The sequence below is a fragment of the Littorina saxatilis genome, linkage group LG6 (assembly GCF_037325665.1).
Source record: "Littorina saxatilis isolate snail1 linkage group LG6, US_GU_Lsax_2.0, whole genome shotgun sequence".
NCBI lineage: Eukaryota > Metazoa > Mollusca > Gastropoda > Littorinimorpha > Littorinidae > Littorina > Littorina saxatilis.
The window spans coordinates 24,418,032-24,441,629 of NC_090250.1; the positions used below are offsets into that span (position 1 = coordinate 24,418,032).

Genomic DNA, 23,598 nt, shown 5'->3' on the forward strand with positions numbered 1-23,598 from the left:
GGGGGAAAGAGATGTGGGGCGGCGGGGGGGGGGGGGGGGGGGGGGGTAATCGTGGGACTGAAGCGTGGTGCGGGGGTGGTGGTGGTAGTTATGAGGGGGAGGGGGGATGGTTGTACTATACACATGTTGCAAGTTTCGGGGAGTTACCGACGTTTTCAGTGTTGCACGGAGGTCCGAATGGGGCGTGTCTATTAAGACGGACAACTGACGGCATCCGTGAAGAAAAAAGAAATACATGTTTTTATATCAATCATACCTCTTTTTACATTTAGTCAAGTTTTGACTAAATGTTTTAACATAGAGGGGGGAATCGAGACGAGGGTCGTGGTGTATGTGTGTGTGTGTGTGTGTGTCTGTCTGTGTGTGTGTGTAGAGCGATTCAGACTAAACTACTGGACCGATCTTTATGAAATTTGACATGAAAGTTCCTGGGTATGATATCCTCAGACGTTTTTTTCATTTTTTTGATAAATGTCTTTGATGACGTCATATCCGGCTTTTCGTGAAAGTTGAGGCGGCACTGTCACGCTCTCATTTTTCAACCAAATTGGTTGAAATTTTGGTCAAGTAATCTCCGACAAAGCCCGGACTTCGGTATTGCATTTCAGCTTTGTGGCTTAAAAATTAAAGACTTTGGTCATTAAAAATCTGAAAATTGTAAATAAAATTTTTTTTTTTATAAAACGATCCAAATGTACGTTCATCCTATTCTCCATCATTTTCTGATTCCAAAAACATATAAATATGTTATATTTGGATTAAAAACAAGCTCTGAAAATTAAAAAATTAAAAATTATGATGAAAATTAAATTTCCAAAATCGTTTCAAAAACTATTTCATCTTATTCCTTGTCGGTTCCTGATTCCAAAAACATATAGATATGATATGTTTGGATTAAAAACACGCTCAGAAAGTTAAAACGAAGAGAGGTACGGTAAAGCGTGCTACGAAGCACAGCGCAACCGCTGCCGCGCCAAACAGGCTCGTCACTTTCACTGCCTTTTGCACTAGCGGCGGACTACGTTCAATTTCATTCTGTGAGTTCCACAGCTTGACTAAATGTAGTAATTTCGCCTTACGCGACTTGTTTTATATATAAAAGCTTGTACAGGGTGACCCAAAAAAAGAGTACCCAAACAAAACGTCATAAATTGAACAAAAATAAAGCAATCTTCATCAAATTTATTTACACACACCAGAGACTCTGCACAAACAAGTAGCCTCTGCATGATTTGCACAGAAAATTTTAGCGTTCTAGCTTGTCTTTCAGGAAAGTTATGCTCATTCTACAGAACATGCTCCAAATGGCCTCCCCCGGATTTAAATCCCCCAGATTTCTATCTTTGGGGGTTCCTGAAAGACAACGTCTACAGGAACAACCCACAGACAATCACAGAACTCAAGAGAGCCATCACAACAACCATTCGCGGAATCTCGCAACAGGAGTGTGTGCGGGTGATTGATAACTTTGCGCGGCGAGTTCAAGTTTGCCTGCAGCGGCGCGGAGGCCATTTGGAGCATGTTCTGTAGAATGAGCATAACTTTCCTGAAAGACAAGCTAGAACACTAAAATTTTCTGTGCAAATCATGCAGAGGCTACTTGTGTGTTTAAATAAATTTTATGGAGATTGCTTTATTTTTGTTCAATTTATGACGTTTTGTTTGGGTACTCTTTTTTTTTTGGTCACCCTGTATTTACTTATTTTGTTGTTGTCGAGGTCATGCTTAAGTGTGAGGGTCTGATGAAATAGGTTTACTACATTGACAGCTATTGTGTTTTCAGCGTAGCAATAGGGTCCGATATTTAGACGAGACAAGTATAATGCCGACGAGTCGAAGACGAATCGCATTATACTTGTTCGAGTCTAAATATCGGACCCTATTGCCACGCTGAAAACACAATAGCGATTATATTGCTGTTCTGACCTTGATTTGTTGTTCCAAACCTACAAAACAAGTCGCGTAAGGCGAAATTACTACATTTAGTCAAGCTGTGGAACTCACAGAATGAAATTGAACGTAGTCCGCCGCTAGTGCAAAAGGCAGTGAAAGTGACGAGCCTGTTTGGCGCGGTAGCGGTTGCGCTGAGCTTCATAGCACGCTTTACTGTATCTCTCTTCGTTTCAACTTTCTGAGCGTGTTTTTAATCCAAACATATCTCTATATGTTTTTGGAATCAGGAACCGACAAGGAATAAGATGAAAGTGTTTTTAAATTAATTTCGAAAATTTAAATTTGATCATACTTTTTATTTATTTTTATTTTCAAGCTTGTTTTTAATCCAAATATAACATATTTATATGTTTTTGGAATCAGAAAATGATGAAGAATAAGATGAACGTAAATTTGGATCGTTTAATAAAAAAAAAAATTATTTACAATTTTCAGATTTTTAATGACCAAAGTCATTAATTAGATTTTAAGCCACCAAGCTGAAATGCAATACCGAAGTCCGGCCTTCGTCGAAGATTGCTTGGCCAAAATTTCAATCAATTTGATTAAACAAGAAGAGCAAACGCTCGATCGAGTCACTTTCGCAGTTCTGAATATTATATGAGGCATCAGATGGACAGGAAGAAATTGCTATTCACAACACAATGAGTCACGTTCACATAAAATTTGAGCCCGGTCACTTTTATAGTTTCCGAGAAAAGCCCAACGTTAAGTTGTGTGTTGCCGAACAGAAAAGGCTAGTTATCTCCCTTGTTTTTCTGATAACGTTCGTAAAAGGCTACAGATGTAAATACTTTGATGTAAAGAATAATCCTACAAAGTTTCAATCACATCCGATGAACTTTGTCAAAGATATAAAATGTCTAATTTTTCCTTTGACGCTGACCTGTGACCTTGAAAAAGGTCAAAGGTCAACGAAACCATCGTTAAAGTGTAGAGGTCATTGGAGGTCACGACTAAACAAAATATGAGCCCGATCGCTTTGATAGTTTCCGAGAAAAGTCCAACGTTAAGGTGGTGTCTACGGACGGCCGGCCGGCCGGACGGCCGGCCGGACAGACTAACACTGACCGATTACATAGAGTCACATTTTCTCAAGTGACTCAAAAATGAGGGTGTGACAGTGCCGCCTCAACTTTTTTTTACAAAAAGCCGGATATGACGTCATCAAAGACATTTATCGAAAAAAAGAAAAAAACGTCCGGGGATATCATACCCAGGAACTCTCATGTCAAATTTCATTAAGATCGGTCCAGTAGTTTACTCTGAATCGCTCTACACACACACACGCACACACACACACACACAGAAACATATACACCACGACCCTCGTCTCGATTCCCCCTCTATGTTAAAACATTTAGTCAAAACTTGACAAAATGTAATGACAGTTTTTGCGTCGATGCGTTGATCTCAGGTTTTGATAGCAGACGCCGTTTCTTATGCGCATTCTTTATTTGGTGTTTAACGTCGTTTTCAACCACGAAGGTTATATTGCGACCGCTTATGCGCATTAGTTTTGCGCAGGCGCCACACTGACTTTGGAAGAAAAAAAAACCTCGATTTGACAACACAGCTGTTAAACAGCTTTTCATAAGTTCATTCGTATGCAACAAAAAGAAGTTTGAGTTTTTTTAATTTTGAACAAGACTTCTTATGAAGAAGACCAAAACACAACATCAACGGAAAACTAGAAACAACTGAAGAACTAGGATGCAACAAGGGGAGGAGAAGAGAACAGCTAATCCGTACAACGAGAGCAGACGGCAGCGAAGTTTTCATTTTGGGTGAATGGCATTTATACTTGTCTCGTCATGAAGCGAATTTTTCAACCTCAGTTATAAACGACTACATGAATGTTAGTGCCATGGGTCGATCATCAATACTTCAGAGGGGAAGTGGGGTATTCAGTGTGAAGTTACGAGGTAAGAAAAACCGAATGCGAAAGTTTGTCTCAGTCGGCAACTGAGCTCACACAGGCACACAAAAACGGCTGTTCCGTTTTACTCCCCTGTTTGAACTACATCTTTCGACTTTGGGCATTTTGTGGTGTTTAGGGACAGTGAACAATGCTGAACAAGTAGACAATACTAAAGAATCAGTGAACAATACTGAACAAGGAGACAATACTAAATGATCAGTGAACAATACTGAACAAGCAGACAATACTAAAGGATTAGTGAACAATACTGAACAGGTGGATATAACAGCGATATCTGACGGAAGATCTGAGACAGTGAACAACAAAAGGGACAAAGCAGAACACAAAGTATATACATGTACACACACCACGGGCGTTTTGCTTGGGCGTGCGAAGACGACGTGCCACATGATTTGCAAGCGGGGCGCCGTCACCAGCTGCGCCATCGGGGATCGATGGGAGCCCGGCTGTTGCCCGCGACAGGATCGAAACGTCTTTTAAACGCCGTGGCTAAAACTGTTGGGGGCGCCACATAATTGCTTCACGGACTTCGCGCAGCAACGGGGACGTGAAAAACGAACACTATATTTTGAATCTTGAATTCTAGTCGCTGTTGATGTGGTTTTCGTTTTTATATCATTTTTCTTTAGTTTATGATTCTAATGTCGAAAACTTAAGAAAAAAAGAGGTAGAATACCGTATCATTGCACGACACAAAGAAAACAAATCGCGTAAGGCGAAATTACTACATTTAGTCAAGCTGTGGAACTCACAGAATGAAACTGAACGCACTGCATTTTTCACAATGACCGTAGTCCGCCGCTTGTGCATAACGGAGTGAAACTGACGAGCCTGTTCAGCGCGGTAGTGGTTTCGCTGTGCTGCATAGCACGCTTTTCTGTACCTCTTTTTGTTTTAACTTTCTGAGCGTGTTTTTAATCCAAATATATCATATCTATATGTATATGGAATCAGGAACCGACAAGGAATAAGATGAAATTGTTTTAAAATCGATTTCGGAAATTTAATTTTGATCATATTTTTTATATTTTTAATTTTCAGAGCTTGTTTTTAATCCAAATATAACATATTTATATGTTTTTGGAATCAGGAATTGATGTAGAATAAGATAAACGTAAATTTGGATCGTTTTATATAAAAAAATAAATTATCACAATTTTCAGATTTTTAATAATGACCAAAGTCATTAATTAATTTTTAAGCCACCAAGCTGAAATGCAATACCGAAGTCCGGCCTTCGTCGAAGATTGCTTTACAAAAATGTCAATCAATTTGATTGAAAAATGAGGGTGTGACAGTGCCGCCTCAACTTTTACAAAAAGCCGGATATGACGTCATCAAAGTATTTATCGACAAAAAGAAAAAAAAGTCCGGGGATATCATTCCCAGGAATTCTCATGTCAAATGTTATAAAGATCGGTCCAGTAGTTTGGTCTAAATCGTTCTACACACACACGCACAGACACAGACACAGACACACACACACACACACACACCACGACCCTCGTCTCGATTCCCCCTCTATGTTAAAACATTTAGTCAAAACTTGACTAAATGTAACAAACCACCTGCTGCTACTGAAATAATGGACGTTGAGTGGCAACGAATCTTGAGCTTTTGAAACTCTGCCCCTTCATCCCTGCAAGTTCCCTCCCACCTCCCCGTCGTTCCCACCTCAGCCTTAATTCATGGTCGCCCACGAAAGCACACACACAGTGGAGAGTAACGTTTCATTTGAGTACTATACTGAATGTAACAGTTTGGCGAATACAATTAGAAGGTGGATCATACATGTGCACTCTTGTTATGGGCAGAATATCCCTGCGCAGTTTCAGCGGCACAGACGACACACTGCATATTATTTATGCCGTGATAGGGATTATGACGAGTACTTGGCCTGTTTTCCTTTCATGCAACGTGTAGCGCGCTGGGATAATTTGCAGCGAGTCGTCGGTCCTGCTGAATTTACATATGTGAGCGGAGCCCCTTAGCGCAACAACCAGCAGAGAAAGAATGGCTACTGTCCTGACCTTCAACCAGTGTCCCTTCTCTCTGACAAAGAGGGTAAGAGCTCCCTCCCTCTTTGCTTTTGTTGGTAAACTTTTTAACTTTTTAATTTTTAAATTTTCAATTTTATCATTGTGTGTCTGTGCGTCCCAAGGACAGATTGTAAGAAAAGGCGTAGCCTTAAATCTTAATCATTGTTAAATAAAGTTCAATTCAATTCAATTCTAATGCTGACCCATCCCACTAACCCACCATGCTGGTAAGCTCAACCGCGTACCCCCCCCCCCTTTTTCAGACCACCCAATTTAAGACTTTATCCCTTTAAGACCCGGTAAGATACTGTAAAACAACTTGATTCTATTGGGTTATTTAAAAAACGTATTAGTTCTGATGATTCTGTTGTTCCCTCGTATAGATACACATCTGATCGAAAATCAGAAATTATCCATTGCAGACTGAGATTGAGGATCAGCAATCTAAATAGTGATCTATTTGACAGACATTTAATTCCCGACCCGTCATGCACTTGTGGTTATCCTGTTGAAAATGCGGAGCACTATATTTTTCATTGCCCCTTATCTCTTCAAATACGTGAAGTCACCTTGTCAACACTGCCCAACTATGATTTGCTAACCGCTGATGATTTTCTGTATGGCAATAGAGACAAGTCAGACAGCGAAAATGGATTGATATTTGACCAGTTATTCAGGTTTATCTTACTAAGCAAACGTTTTGAATAATGAATGCATTTATCTCATCCATGTTCGAAACGACCATGTGCAGTACTGTTTACATTTCCTTGTTCTGGTAGTATTCTATTTTCAACCATGTGGAAGTCATTGTATGCGTGTGTGTGCGAGTGAGTGTGCGAGCGCGTGTAAGTATTGTTGTTAGTTTAGCATTGTTTTGTTTTTTTTTGTTTTGTTTTCCTTTTATTGTTACATGTTTGTCTACCATAATTTACCATTATTATTTTGACATTATTTCAAATTTGTTATATTAAAATCGTCCGCCAAATTTCATTTGCTTTTAAGAGTACGCTCATAAGCCTAGCTTGTTGTGCTCCATGTTCCTTATTTCATGTATGCGGTAATAGTACCAATGGAATTTATTGAATAAACTTGTTTAAACCAAGACCCGGTTTTCTCATACTTTCTGTTCATAACCTCTGTAAATGTACCCCATTTTAAGACTCCCTCCTTTCTAAGACTTAATTTTTTTCAGATTGTTGGAGTTCTTAAAAGGGAGGTTCCACTGTATATGCTAAGGTATGGTGTAAGAAATAGCATAATCGGGATGCACGGACGAACAAAAGAGAAGTCCACACAATTATTCCAACAGACTGCAGCGGATAAATCTGTTCAAACCTTTTCCACTGTAATTGTAGGCGTATGCACTAATCAAGTAGAGCTACAGAAGTCGTACCAATGTTCTGCATCATTAACTCAGCCAAACTTCTACATTTACAGTGGGAACAGCTGCGGCGCATATAAGCAATGAACTTAAAAGTGCAGTTGCATCGCATTTTCCACGCCCAAGCATTTTTGGGCTTTCTTGCCTATATACCTCACCACTTAACCAGCTGGAACAAAATTGACGCCCAGACAGACCGACAAGACTAATGCTAATGCTAATGTTCAAGGTGAAGGTCGCAATGGCGGTTGGTTGAACGGAGCTCGATGACTGTGAGGATTTTCGTTAAACTACAGCGCAAGGGAAGCAGTATGGACTCTGATATTGTGCACATCTAAACGTCCTACACATGTGGTCAATTCTCAGTGACTTTTGACGTGATGCAAGTGAGTGTTCTTTGTCTAAAATCGAATTGAAGTTTAACTGATTCGGGTCAAGAATGAACTGTCATGTTTAGATTAGATATTGCTCGTGCAATGTAACAGACAGGGGCGGACGAAAAAAAAAAAAAAAGAAGAAAAATAAAAGATTTTTCTATGCTGATTCTATGACCATTTCTAAGTTCAAATGGCACCAGATGGCACCATTTTGCTTCTTTGGACAAAAAAAATTTCCGGGGGGGGGGGGGGGGGGGCATGCCCCCGGATCCCCCTAGCAAATTCGGGCGCTTCGCGCCCATCACATTCACTTTCGATTCAAAGTGCCCCCCCCCCCCTTACAAAGCAACTGATCCGCCCCTGACAGACCACTGCACGCTTCACGTCTTTCACTGTCAACAGTGTGACCTAGTGACCCATTGCTAAACAACACTCACGCTCGTACGTGTCACGGTTTTCAGTCGCCAGCTGTGGACAATACCCTTGCAACACTCTTGCAGTGTCACAGTGGCGTCTGCTGTTAACATTTTCTTTTGAAAACATTACCTGAATATCTGTACGATCCTTCTCTATGTCGACACCGGACCGCGACCGCGACCGTGAGACAGCCAAACGACCTGCTGTATCTCCTCTATCTGACGACGGTGAGGCAAAGCGACCTTGTGATAGCTTCATGTCTGATTCAGACCCAGAAACTACAATCATTAACCCTACGTACATGAACAGCACTGTTTTGGACGCCCCCATACAATCACCAGATATGTCCAACCTAAAAGAACAGCTCAAGAATGCACTTATTGATCCGGAACTGATAGAACTCTTATCCAAGGCCCTGGCGGTTGAGGTCAGGAAGGAGATAGCCGACCTCCGGGTCATATTAGCGGCCAAGGACAAGGAGATCATTCAGCTGAGGGAGCAGTTCGACGACCTCGAGCAGTATAGCCGACGTAAATGCATTAGGATCAGTCCAATCCCGGAGCTCGAGTCCGAGAATACAGACAACATCGTCAAGATTGTGGCGAAGAGCATTGGAGTCGACCTGAAGGACGTGGACATCGACCGGAGTCACCGCGTCGGGAGGAAACCTGCCCCTGGCCAGCCCTCCCAGCGCCCCATCATCGTCAAGCTGACGTCTTACCGCAGCAAGGTGACCCTGATGATGGCCCGGAGGAACCTGCGCGACGTGGACTCCAGCAAGCTCTTCCCAGACGTCAGCTGGCCCGCGCTCCCTTCCCGCGACGCCAGGGGGGCCCGAGGCGCGCCGAAGATCTTCATCAACGATGATCTTACCAAGACGCGCGCCGCCGTGGCCAGTAAAGCTCGCCAGTTGAAAGTGAGCAAGTCGCTGGACGACACTTGGTGCAGAGACGGAGTCGTCTTTGTGAAGAAACGCAACACAGTAAACCGCATCACAACCATGCGCGAACAGGAAGCCTTGGTGTAGTGCCAGCCTTGGTGCCAGTTCTCTCCTTCACTAACTGTACGGTCACGTCACAATTCATCTAAGTGTGTGTGTGTGTGTGTGTGTGTGTGTGTGTGTGTGTGTGTGTGTGTGTGTGTGTGTGTGTGTGTGTGTGTGTGTGTGTGTGTGTGTGCGCGTGTGTGTGCGTATGTGCGTGCGCGTGTATGCGCGCGTGTGTGTGTGTGTGCAGGAAAATGAAGAATACAACACATAAAGAGACAAATACTGAACTTTACGTCGCATATTTTTTTTAGGTGAACATCTTGCCACAATCAGATCATTTCTCATAGTCAACGTGCATGTGCCTATGAATCATACCTGTAACCCCTCCCCCACTCCCCAGGTCAGTGTATAGAGCGTGCATTCTCCACTCTGACCACGCGTTAGTACGTGCCACTGTGCCAAGAAACTGAACTGACACCAGTCTTGCTTCTATCTATCTATCTATATATATATATATATATATATATATATACGACTTGTGTCTGTCTGTCTGTCTGTGTGTGTGTGTGTGTGTGTGTGTGTTTGATCGCCATGCACGGCCAAAGTTCTCGATGGATCTGCTTCAAATTTGGTGTCCATATTCAGATACACCCTGCACAAAATCTGGTCGATGAGATATTTCAATACGTGCTCTCAGCGCGCAGCGCAAACCGATTTTGGTTTTTTGGGGGGATCAACTACGGCATAACTCTTCCTTATCTTCTCCATGTTTTCAGCGTTTACCTCCCTTCCTTCGTATGGTGCACTATAGTATGAGGGGGCATCTTCGGATATTCCCGGCGTTCTGTTACTATTTTTAGAAGGTCACCGCAGTGTCCAGAACGTAAATTGGACCCGTAAATTATCCTCACTGTAAAAGTGCAAAGGTCGAATCAATTTATAGCCACGCGAAAAATACACTGTCATCTATCTCTCTATATATACGGCTTCTCTGTGTTTGTGTGTGTGTGTGTGTGTGTGTGTGTGTGTGTGTGTGTGTGTGTGTGTGTGTGTGTGTGTGTGTGTGTGTGTCTCCATGTGGGCAACACCTGTGAATTGTTCAGTTCTGTTTGTGATGTGGTCTGGCGGATTTTGTGTATTTGTATGCACTGGCCTTCCTTTGAGAAGCTATAACAGTTCAAAAGGGCTTGGAGATAAGCTCTAAATTGCTCAATCCTGTTTGAGTGGAGTTCGCCTCCAAAGGTGATTAACACGGTTACATTCGTCGACAAGAATGGCACTCGATATGGTCAGGAATGGCATTATGGCCACTAAATCATTTTCGTGCTGTTCCCATTCCACGAATCTGGGAGGGACCTAAGCTTGGCGGGTCTATTGTTCGGACCCGGCGAAGCCGGCGTACGAATTTAAGTACTTCTTCCCGGCGAAGCCGGCTACCCGGCGAAGCGGGTATTCATTCTAGTTATGGTATATGCGCACTCCAGACATCGGAACTGATGATACAGTATGTGTACGTGCGCTGTGTGTGAGCGGATACGTGTGTGTGTTTGTGAGGGTGTGTGAGTGCCAGCGTGTGTACGTTTGTGTGTGTTTGCGAGGGTGGAGTGTGTGTGCGCGCACGCGCGTGTTTGTGTGCGAGTGTGTGTGTGTGTGTGAGTGTGTGAGCGAATGAGTGTGTATGTGCATGTGAACGACCGGGGGCATGCGTCGTGTTTCGACGCATGTCTGTGTGCGAATCTCTTCATTGCTTTCAATACTTAGATTCGACTTTGCTGTGTCAATGCACTGTTAACATGTAATGTATCCAAAGCTTTGCCAACATCGTTGTAATACAAGTATATATAGTCTTATAGTGAATGCATGTACTTTTATTTATATGTCTTCACCCCTGTCATGCTCGCTTCGTTTTACCTTCTCATTTTTCATGATCGTACAGGCTACATCAACTAAACTTACTTACACCACGTCGTCCAACTCTTGTGTTCATAATTTAATACTCAAATGTACATAGCTGTGAATAATTCAAATGCTACTCATAATTCACCCTGCTGTATAACACATGCAATATTGTGTATTTGACGTAGAATGTCTTCACAGCCATTCGTGTGACCTATTCACTTACCTGATAATTCTATCACCATCGTATCCATTTACTTTACTTTGTCTGAAAACTGACTTATTCTTTATTCTTTCCTCCTCTCCTTCTTACTTGTGTTCTGTATAAAGTCATAAGTTGTCCTGTGATCGTACTTCATTGTTGCTGTTCTCCTTTCTGTTGGGTCTTTGCGAGTTTTCTTTATTGTTTATATTTACTTCTCTTCTTGTTTTTCTTTTAAAGTTGCTTTTTCACATAGACATATCGCTCTGTTCCAATTTATACACTGAACGTAATCCTAAAAATGAACAGGAAAATTTTCTTCCACCGTACACTCGTTCATTAAACGTTCAGGCCGCTTTGGGTAAATCAGAATAAATGCTCTACAAGCCGGACAACAACTTTAACTTCTGCACATCTCCTACCCATCCCTCTTCTTTTATTCATCTTCTTTCCCTCCTTCCTTCCTTTACTGTCTTCTTTATCATCATTATGCAACGTTCATTACGTTATTAATAGATTTGGTTTATTGAGACAAATTTTTCAGCCGTTACCGCCTTATGTTGTCCTGTCATGCAGGAACACCACTATAAGCTTCTAGCTTGTTGCTGTTTCTGTGAACTTTGTATACATGTCATGATTGTAACCTTTGTTAAAATAAACTTATGTTTAAACCAATGTTCAAGTTTTATTAGTCCATAACCCATGGGGGCATTTTGAACAATAAATACAATCAATACAATCATGATATATGCTAATATAATAAATAAATAAAAAATAAAAAAATAAAAAAATTATGAAAAACTGTTACAAATTCTATTAATAAAGTCCAAAATATTCTTTAGCAATTTCTTTTTCTTAGTAGCAAACAACTTTTTAAATTTAAGTGCATTAGGTTTTTTCCAATAGTAAGGTGGTAACAACTCAGCTCTTTCTTCTTTGAAAAAATCACAGACAAATAAATAATGGAATTCATCACCTATGTCATGCGATACACATTTGGTGCAAGTTCTTTCTGACCTCGGGATGTTAAGATAACGTTCTTTCTGTACAGGCAAATTGTTGTTTAATGTTCTAAACTTCATCATTGAAACACATTGCTGATATGGCAGGTGTGTGACGTAGTCTTCACATGCAAAAATATCTTTGAACATTCGATAATTCCAAAACATATTTTTTGTTCCAATTTCTGTAAACCATTTATGGATATATGGACAGATGTCATAGGAGAATATAATTTTTTATTTTTTTTATTTTGTTGTCTGAAAGAACCGAAAGTCGCCTGAAATGCAAATCCCGACTGAGTATAGAAACCAAGTAGGGAACTACAGGTGAAGCAGTCCAGCGGAACGGAAAATTGTCTTTATCTTAATTTGTCTTTATGTTGGGGAGTTTTTCTTTCTTTTTCTTTTGTTCTTCCTTCTAATGACGAATCCAGCATGAAGATACTATTCATAATCAAGACCCAGAGGGCGACTGTTAAAACGGACACACAAGAGTTTTGGTCCAGCTGTCGATATATAACTGCTGGTCTTGACAAAGAGAGCCCACTGGAAACAAACACGTGTACTTCTTCCTTATGTCTTATATGTTGAACACTGTTCCTTACACGAATGACAAAAAATGAAGAAAAAAGTAAATAAAGAAAAAACGCACATTGAGGGAATGGGAGCAGCTTTGTGTAAAAGGGCGCCAAGCACTCACAAGGAGACATAACCTGTCTTTGGTAAATCGCCATTTTTGGTCTGGGTATCTTGGTCATTGAACAGATGGTAAAAATGAACAGATTTGTCTTGTATTACTGCACCCCCCCCCCTCTCTCTCTCCCTCGTAACATTTTGTCGGGGTGGGGTGGGGGGGGGGGTAGAGGGCGGAAGGGGCAATGTAAGTATCATTGCACGACAGATTTGTCGATGGAACTCGACAACATGATGATGATGATGATGATAACAAGTTACAGCAACGGTAATGCTGATAATAACGAAGACATAAACCACAATAATGTTCATTGTGAGCGTCAATGTGCATGTAGAAGCACACTGCACGTAATACACAGCATGTGAATGAAGAGACTCACTTTTCGCCCAGCTCCTCAATGTAGACAATGACGGGTCCCTTGGGCTCGTTCAGCTCCTGGATGTGTCCATGGTAGAGCGGTGCTGTGCTGTCCTCATCCAGCTGTACCTGCAACACACACACCAACACACGCATTCAGCAACATCTTAACGGTGAGACGTGCTTGCATGTATGCAGTGAGATGCTTAGTCTATAATAGTTTATTTCCCGTATGCCTTTCACGCCTGGTGGCGTGTAGGGCAGCGACAATAGTTTATTTAGCACATGTATTTCAATGTTCACAATATTGCAGTGTCTCGTCTGTTTTATACACAACCAGCTGTCATTTCTCACGCTTGAGAAAATAATGTTTGTTTTGCTCTGATTTGGATTGAATGCCTTCCTTTGTTGAAGAACGTTTTATGTCATTGTTCAACGTCTAACACTGGTTTTTGTGTGTGCAATAGTTGATGTGGATTGCTGCATTCGCGTACATGATTTAATATGGTTATCTCTATGTGGAACTAATGTGAGGTACAACAAATATTACGAGTATACGCAGTAACCAGCTAGCCCTCACATCTTTGGATAACGGTGTTCACGTGTCCTTGTCTTCTTATTATAACGAATGAAGGCGGGAAGGGCAGCATTAAAACACGCTGGGGTTTCATCAAGGCGGGTTTCTAAGCCTGTGCAGCGGTTACAAATAGCAGAGAGAAGCTTTAATAATCCTGTATTCATTTAAGGGCCGCTGAACCCTTGGATACGCTGTGTATTAATGTAGGGGGCCTTCAACCCTCAGATGTACACTGACACTTCATCGACACCTTCGATCACCTTAAAATTGAACAGAAGACGTCGCTTTATCCCGAGGCTGTATATATATATATATATATATATAACATAACATAATATGCTTTTTAGCACGTGCGCAGGGCGTGCTACACGTCGTCATCATGTACAGCACGAGCGTCCTTCTCATCTACTTGTTGTTCCGATCACGTTCTTTTGAGATGTAAGCGCGAGATGCGTTCAGTCTTAAACGTTACCTCGGGTAAAAACAAGTTCTAACTCTTTTTAATCAGTGTTCAATCGGTGCCATTCTTTACGATGAATCGCATTTAAGGCCAGATTTGTAGCAAGAATGGCCATTAACATTTTTTTTTATCAAACAAATTTCAATTGTTTTAAATCGACCGTATAAACTGTTATATATTTTTTACGCTGTGAACACTCAGGACTCAGGACTGTTTTATTTTAGGCCATAGCCCATAAATAAGATGAAACACAATTACAAATAGAAAACATGTTCACAGGCAATCTGCTTTAACGGTTCAATCTTAATATACATGTAAAACTGAAACAAATCCATCTGACAAGGACACTGGTTTTCCTTGACAGGAACGTAATATAAATGTACACTTCCCACATCTTAACGCTGTGAACACGAGAACATGTGTACGTACGTGTTGCTTGCGTGTATTTTTAGTCGCCAGGATATGCCCATTTTATGCCTTTAAATTCTATTTCACTTTAAAAAAGGTCTTTTGAATGTTTCGTTTTCTCCACATTTAATTAAACGTACCATAAATGTAACCCTTCTATTGTTTTTACATGTAATGAAGTTTTGACTAAGTGTTTTCAGATAAACTGAGAATTGAGACGAGGGTGATGGTGTGCGTGCGTGCGTGCGTGCGTGCGTGCGTGTGTGTGTGTGTGTGCGCGCGTGTCCGTGCGTGCGCATATGTGCGTGTGCATATTATGTGTGTGGGTATGTCTGCGTATGTTCGCGTGTCTGTGTTTACAAACAAACCACGGAGTACGTTAACTAATACGCATGGTATACGCAGTGACAGTTTTACCAGAGACCCCGCAGGTAAAGCCTTTAGAAAACCAGAAAGCGTGCCAGGTGTAGCTGACACTGAGGAACAAACTTTGCTCTTCCTTTGGCGTCCTCTCAACCCGAGTTCTTTGCAAAATGAATCAAAAGAGAGAAAGAGAAAGGGAAGAGCACATGCAGGTAAATATATTGCCGTTCTTCGCCTCGTGTTGCAGAATGAATTCAAATTTACCTCTTGAAAAAATGAGAAAGAGAGAGCAAGAGAATAGCACATGCCGGTGGATACATACATGTACATGTATATAAACGTTTTACGCCTTATGCTGCGGACTGAATTCATTTTACCTCTTGAGACACTGATCTGAACACAGCTGCTGTAACCAACAACCAGCTGTTCTTGCTTTCCAACGGAACGGCTTAATAACTAAGTGATGAAATGATTGGCAATACGGCTACTGTTCCCGCATTACAGAGTCCATTAAAACCAGTGAATTTACAGTCCATCATGTCCCATCAAACGTGTTGGCCAACCTGCATTCCGGGAGATCGGCTACATCTTAAAGCCTATGCAGCTGGTACCGCTAAGATTCCAACGATATGTATATAAACCTGCCTTATTTGGATCAGCTCGCATGTGAGCTATACCTATGGTTACCTTGTTTTAATCCTTTATTGTCACAGCTTGTATGAATTAAAAACATACAAAAACAAAGAAAATAAGCAGCAACAACAACAGTAATCTTGGCAGGTAATAACAGCAAAAAGACAAACAAAACTACGCTTCACCAGTTACTACCTTAGACAAGATAACAGCGTGTTTGTCAGAAACCCAGAAGAACGCCAAGATAACAACTTACCCGACTGTCAAGAAATCACACCAGCTACTGCGGCAATGTGCTTATTTCTGCCTTCTGAATTGAAATGTCAACAGCACACTACTGCGGAGTTAACAGTTTGTAACGAAGCTGGCCTGTCAAAATCGTCCACATTCACAGTGTCACACCAAATCCTCCGAAGAAGAACGTATTCACCGGTCCTCAATCGTGCCTATTCGCAAGTACGACATGTATAAACAAAAAAACTTCAGTCTAGAAGCTTACTCCGGTCTGCTGATTTTGACGAAGGAAGATCCGCGCTCCGGAACAGACAAGTCCACGTGTGAAGCACATACGTTCACACACACGCAGCGGGAAAGAAACATCCAACTTCATCTTGAACGTCACTTCATCATCAGCCTGATCACCTCATCTTAAAACTCTATTATCACATCATCTTTGAGGTTGATAGGAACCGCCGTACAGGGAGGTGATAGTATCCCCCTGTGTTACAGAGAGAAGCTGGCGATGAAGACGGTGATAGACAAGCACTTGCAGTCAGTGAGGACGGGTCAATCACAGCTCAACATCTTTGATGAGACGGCCAAAATCACCGGACTATACGCTCACCGCGCCCTCGGGCCGAGGACCCCAGATAACATCAGACTTTCGCCTTCGTCTTGCTTCTTGGCTGCTCTGCGCCACCACACAGTTCGGGTTTACCTTCTCCTTGTAGCTGCTGAGGCTACTGAATGTAGATTGTAGGGTGAAAAGAGAGAGAGAGAGAGAGAGAGAGAGAGATAGAGACAGAGAGAGACAGAGACAGACAGAGACAGACAGACAGAGACAGACAGAGACAGACCGATATCCCCAGTTATCAACATGACTAAACGTTTATTGTTTTTAACACCCATTCAACCGATATAGCTATCCGGTACCTTTGGCATGCAAGTATTTTTCATTTTTTTTCCCTGCACACGACAGTCTCCATGTTTAAAATTATTTACAAGGTATATCACTATTAAAATAAGTTCTAAAAAGCTTGTATCAACAAGAAAAGAGAAATATGTATTGCTCTCACGTTGACGGCGAAACGACACTGCTAGCAATTCCCATTGAATGCACACGGCGTCTTGGGAAACAATAACATTGGAAACAGAAAAAAAGCCCAAGAAGCCACATGTAACGTCCACTCAACCGCCCGATGGACACCAAGACAAGAACATCTAGCCGTCGACATGAAGAGAAAAAAAGGTGTTCGGACAAGCTGACGACACTAAGACTTGGATCCTTAGCTTACAATACCATCCGTAACACCGTGCATGACACAATAACAGACATCCAAACTTAATACACAATTCAAATTCATCACTGAATGAAGCTGTGTGAGATCAGTGCAAACGGTTGAAGCGTCGTTCAGCCTAGCTACAGGCGTGCATTTAAATCGTCTGTACAGCTGTATACACTGAGCTGTATCCATACATAATCGACCGAGTCGGTGGTACGCAATACATTACGCCTCATCGACATTGAATAGGAAATGTCCACAAGCCAGTCTTGCTTTTCCTGACATTTCTAATGATGTAGGTTAACCACATACGTACATTTATTTGTGTAATATCCCTCTCAAAGATACACTAAGCCCTTACTCAAGCTGGGCGAGATGGGAATCAGCAGAATTCATTCCTACACTGTAAAATGAAGTGTTCCATTTTTGAACACTTTTTGTGATCAGTTTTGAACATTGTGTGAATACTATATCGATTCTACTAACAAAACTAACAGACAAGGTAATAGTGTTTACCCTGTGTGCTACTTTTTCCCGTAGAATATCATAGTTCGTCACACAGCGTTCACAACTGGTTAATAAAAAAAAGTGTTCAAAAGTGGAACACTTCAGTTTACAGAGTACGGTTATTACAGGTAACTCTGCACCAACTCCAAATGCCGCCGACAAACTTTCCAACTGGACAGTATAGGCCCTCTACAAAAAGCTCAGTCCAAGCAACTAACTATAGTTGGAAACCAGATTTCAGACCAAAAGTTCATACAGTTCGCGTCTTACTGCTAAAATGATGGAACTGTTAGCAATCACAATTCACAAAATTGTATCTACAAATGAGAAGAAAAAAAATATCAGTAGCAATGAAAATATCATGCGACACAAATGAAAAGATAAGTATTGTGATGTTGACGCGTTCAAACGGTTACATTTCCATGAGGTTTCATGTGAACATAAGCTACTTAACCATCCCTCTATTCCACTTTTAAAATCAGTCGTGATATGCTATGGCAAAGCGTACCGTATTACGCATGCACTTGCTGACGTAACTTATTGCCAACCCTGAACAGACCGTGTCGGTGTGCTCCTGTTAAGAATCTACATAACATGTACACGATAAAAGAAGTAAAGCCTGCATGTGCGCCACACACAAGACAGAAGTCGCAGCACAGGCTTCAATGTCTCACCCAGTCACATTATTCTGACACCGGACCAACCAGTCCTAGCACTAACCCCATAATGTCAGACGCCAGGCGGAGCAGCCACTAGATTGCCAATTTTAAAGTCTTAGGTATGACCCGGCCGGGGTTCGAACCCACGACCTCCCGATCACGGGGCGGACGCCTTACCACTAGGCCAACCGTGCCGGTCATACAATCATGTGCTCGCATGTAGCTTGAAGCACAATGAAAACACACAGGAACTGCCTGCTCTTCAAAAATCAACAACAGATACAAATTAAATCACGAAGTAACCTAACAAAACACCTACATTCTCATCCGACCAACGTGCACTTGACTCACTCTCAAGGGAGAATACTCTTCAACAACCAAACAACCATAGGAATGCCGCTTGATTTTTTTTTTTTTTTTGTGGGGGGGGGGGGGTTAGAATACAAAGGTGTGCGGTGGTGGCTATGGCGGGGAGGGAGGGGAGTGAGATATAGAGGGTCATCACACAAGCGGACTAAAATGAAGCAGTCCACTACCACGAAGGTCTACTTCGGTCATCAGTGGTCAAAGAGATTGAATGCTATCTGCCCACACTATCTTGACCTGGGCACCTTCCACTGGACATCAGCCTACACCGTCCCATTAAACGCGAGGTATCTGCGTGGTAAAGATGGTGTTTTTACTGCGAGAAAGCCGTCGGGACACGTACAATGTATATTTAAAACAACGACCCTTCAGATACAGTGCCAAAAGCATTCTAACCCCCCCCCCCCCTACACACACCCCCATTGCAATCACCTTTGAATTCAAGAATGTTATTGAACCAGTGAGAGTAGTGTTATACAAATCCGCACACACAATACCAACCTCAAACACATGGTGTAAACCCCTGTCCTGTTGTTTCCATTGTGCCAGCAGGTTGCAACGCATAGTGTTGATCACAGATTGTAATGAGTCTCATTGACGCAATAAAGCACACTTTCTAACCCAATGTTTTCTGGACATATTTAGTAGGTAAGCATCGACACACACACACACACACTAACACACACACACACTAACACAACCACGGGCATGGCTCTCTCTCCCTTTGTGCGTGTGTCTGTGTGTGTCTGTGTGTGTCTGTGTGTGTCCCTGTGTCTGTCTGTGTGTCTGTCTGTGTGTCTGTCTGTGTGTCTGTCTGTGTGTCTGTCTGTGTGTCTCTCTCTGTCTCTCTCTCTGTCTCTCTCTCTGTCTCTCTGTCTCTGTCTCTCTCTCTCTCTCTCTCTCTCTCTCTCTCTCTCGTGATGACTGATATCAGTAAGTCACAGCGCTCACTGGTGTAGTTTATTTTTCCAGGTGAAATGCCAAATCGTTGCGCATCTTATTGCGCATAATACACTAACAAAAAGTATCGTGTACCTCCTTTAAAATCTCCTTCTAATCTGCAGATAAACAGTGGTAGGTAAACAGGGGTAAACCTTTTCTTGTGCCGGTTCTCTTTGTCGGTTTGTGTCGTCAAATGGTGACCACACCCGCTTAAGTGGTTAAACGTGGCGTGAAACTCACGCGTGTCTTAAGGTGGTACAGAGAAATGAAGAACAAAGAAGACCACAAAAACAAGGAGGGTCACAATCCACTCGTGAAAACTGCTTTCTTATGAATACGTTTTAAAGTTGCAAGTAACCACCGAGAAAAAAATGTCTACCCACACAAAACCTAGCAAGGTGTGCGCTGAACGAATGAAGCTTTGGACACAAACAAAAAGTATTTCGAAGACGCTGAAAAAGAGAAGGAAAAAGGAAGAAATTGATAACACTATTGAAGGTTTCTCACATGTACAGCAACTTACTGTTCCGCAGAAATTGCAGAATCTTGACCTTAGCCAAAAATCATTTGTTGTAGATGGAAAATGGAAGTGTGTGGGGGGGGGGGGGGGGGGGGGGCGGGCGGGGGGGTTATGGTCAAAGTTCTTTTTACACTGGAAAAATATCTTCACCCAACTTTGCGTTTACTCACTTCTGCACTGTCAGCTGGAGATGGATTGGATTTGGCGTGAGGGGAGGAGGAATGGAGTTGGGAGGAAAAGCTGGAGGGAGGGTGGTCAAAGTTTTGCAGCTTACACTTAAAAAAAGCCTTCAACACTACTTTGCCTTCACTAACTTTAGCACTATCAGCTCGTGGGTGGGATTGGGGTAGGGGAAGAGGTGTGTGTATGTTTTTTTTTCTTTTTTCTCTTATTTTTTTAGGCGATTTCATTCATTTTGCTCCAAGATAAAATCTGAAGAACAGATTTCGCTTTGAGGATTGATTTTGGGCTTAAAAAAGCCAAGTTAACTTCCTGCAGTCAATGACTTGCCGGGTTAATTCGGGTTGTTTCAGTCAAGAAAACATGTTTGAATCGAGCTTTCGCATTTTCAGCACTTCTGAACATCCGTAGTTGTTTTTTTGTTTTGTTTTTTTGTTTTGTTTTTTTTGCTGTTGAAATATGTATTTAAAATGCATATCAGTATAATTATACACACATGGGTGCAACCTGGAAAATTCCAAAAACCGGCAAAAGTTGGGGTCCAGCTTTTTTAGTATTTAAAATGCAAAACAAAAAAACTCTCCTGGAACAAAAACATCGGCAGCCGATGAAACCAAAAACCGGCTGCCGGCGTGTAGCCGGCAGAGTTGCACCCATGTAATAACACACACATACAAACACAGTATGACATCCACTATATACATCTTGGTGTAACTTTGGGTCCGTATCTAGAATTGAGAAGAGAAAGAGAAAAAAAGAAAAGAAATAAGAATAGAAAAATCAAAATAAAAAAGAGGAATAACAAGAAGAGCAAACGCTCGATCGAGTCACTTTCGCAGTTCTGAATATTATATGAGGCATCAGATGGACAGGAAGAAATTGCTATTCACAACACAATGCATACCTGAAGAATTCAAGACATACCTGTGACCTTGAAAAAGGTCAAAGGTCACCAAAGCAGACGTCAAAGTGTAGAGGTCACTGGGAGTCACGTTCACATAAAATTTGAGCCCGGTCACTTTTATAGTTTCCGAGAAAAGCCCAACGTTAAGTTGTGTGTTGCCGAACAGAAAAGGCTAGTTATCTCCCTTGTTTTTCTGATAACGTTCGTAAAAGGCTACAGATGTAAATACTTTGATGTAAAGAATAATCCTACAAAGTTTCAATCACATCCGATGAACTTTGTCAAAGATATAAAATGTCTAATTTTTCCTTTGACGCTGACCTGTGACCTTGAAAAAGGTCAAAGGTCAACGAAACCATCGTTAAAGTGTAGAGGTCATTGGAGGTCACGACTAAACAAAATATGAGCCCGATCGCTTTGATAGTTTCCGAGAAAAGTCCAAGGTTAAGGTGGTGTCTACGGACGGCCGGCCGGACGGCCGGCCGGCCGGCCGGACAGACTAACACTGACCGATTACATAGAGTCACTTTTTCTCAAGTGACTCAAAAATCATAATTTTATATTTCTGATCTGCAATTGCTTTTCGAATAAAACAAAAAGAGGCACTGAAGCCTTTTTTTTTATAAATACTTCTGCACATTTTAGCAACCAAAATTATACGGTTCAATTCTTTCAACAGAGTTGCTTGCATTTTTCGATTTTTAACACCAAACATAATTTCGTGCACTGTTAACTCTATTTGTTTATCCAGATGTACCCAAATATAAAATTCTATCTGTTTCCAAAACTCAATCACCACTGGGCAAAAGAGAAAAAAGTGTTCTATATAATCAACGCTATTACTACAATATGAACAGACATTGTCCTCTACAACTTTCATTTTTCATAACATAATGTTTGTGGGATAAATATTGTGAAGCAATTTCCATTCCATTTCCAAGTGAGAAGCATCGTAAAAAAGGTCACCCTCTTAATTAATTGTTTAAGATATTATAAATACAGATTAAATCGTAAAAGTCTGGAAACTATGTACAAATCCTTCATTCTTCCACATTTTGACAATGCAGACATCCTATGGGACAACTGCACAGAGTACTGGTCAACTGCACTGGAAAAACTACATTTGGAAGCCATTCGGACTATAATCGGTGGTGTACGCGGCACCAGCCACGAAGAGCTGTATAAAGAAAGCGGATTTTGTAACCTAAAAGAAAGACGGAGCAGACACAAACTAATTTTATATTACAAGATGGTATTTGGCAAATGTCCTCATTACTTATCACAACTTTTGCCACCTTTAACTTCTGATGTTAACCCCTATCATCGAAGAAGACCATCAGAAAGAAGAGTTCCCACTTGCAAAACTGAATTATACCGTCGATCTTTTATACCATCTACCACTGTCCTTTGGAACAACTTGCCAGACAACCTCAAAACAACTAACTCAATTAGCGAATTCAAACACTATCTAACTATTCCTGATTATATCGTACCTGCCTATTACTACTGTGGTAAACGACTAGAAGAGATTCATCACTGCAGAATGCGCCTAAACATGAGTAACTTGAATTCTGACCTGTGCAAACGCCACTTACAGGAAAATCCGCAGTGCGCTTGGGGCTACCTGCATGAAACAGCTGACCATTACTTGACACATTGCCCTCTGTACGTAGACGCTCGCCTATCTACAATAAATGCACCTGTACATTACAGACATGTTGAAATATTGTTAAACTAGAATGAATACCCGCTTCGCCGGGTAGCCGGCTTCGCCGGGAAGAAGTACTTAGAGCCGTACGCCGGCTTCGCCGGGTCCGAACAATGGACCCGCCAAGCTTAGGTCCCTCCCAGATTCGTGGAATGGGAACAGCACGAAAATGATTCAGTGGCCATAATGCCATTCCTGACCATATCGAGTCCCATCCTTGTCGACGAATGTAACCGTGTTAATCACCTTTGGAGGCGAACTCCACTCAAACAGGATTGAGCAATTTAGAGCTTATCTCTAATCCCTATTGAACTGTTATGGCTTCTCAAAGGAAGGCCAGTACATACAAATACACAAAAGCCGCCAGACCACATCACAAACAGAACTGAACAATCCCCAGGTGTTGCTCACATAGAGAGAGACACACACACACACACACACACACACAAACACAGAGAAGCCGTATCTATAGAGAGATAGATGACAGTGTATTTTTCGCGTGGCTATAAATTGATTCGACCTTTGCACTTTTACAGTGAGGATAATTTACGGGTCCAATTTACGTTCTGGACACTGCGGTGACCTTCTAAAAATAGTAACAGAACGCCGGGAATATCCGAAG

General features: G+C 41.7%; 1 protein-coding gene across 1 annotated transcript in view; it reads right to left on the minus strand.

The window, feature by feature from the left end:
- LOC138968802 (uncharacterized) overlaps nt 1-23,598 on the minus strand; it is a 98,372-nt gene that overhangs the window by 28,215 nt on the left and 46,559 nt on the right. Inside the window, exon 6 of the mRNA XM_070341447.1 lies at nt 13,270-13,376. Within this exon, the coding sequence (XP_070197548.1) occupies nt 13,270-13,376 (107 nt within the window). The remainder of the gene's footprint in view (nt 1-13,269; nt 13,377-23,598) is intronic.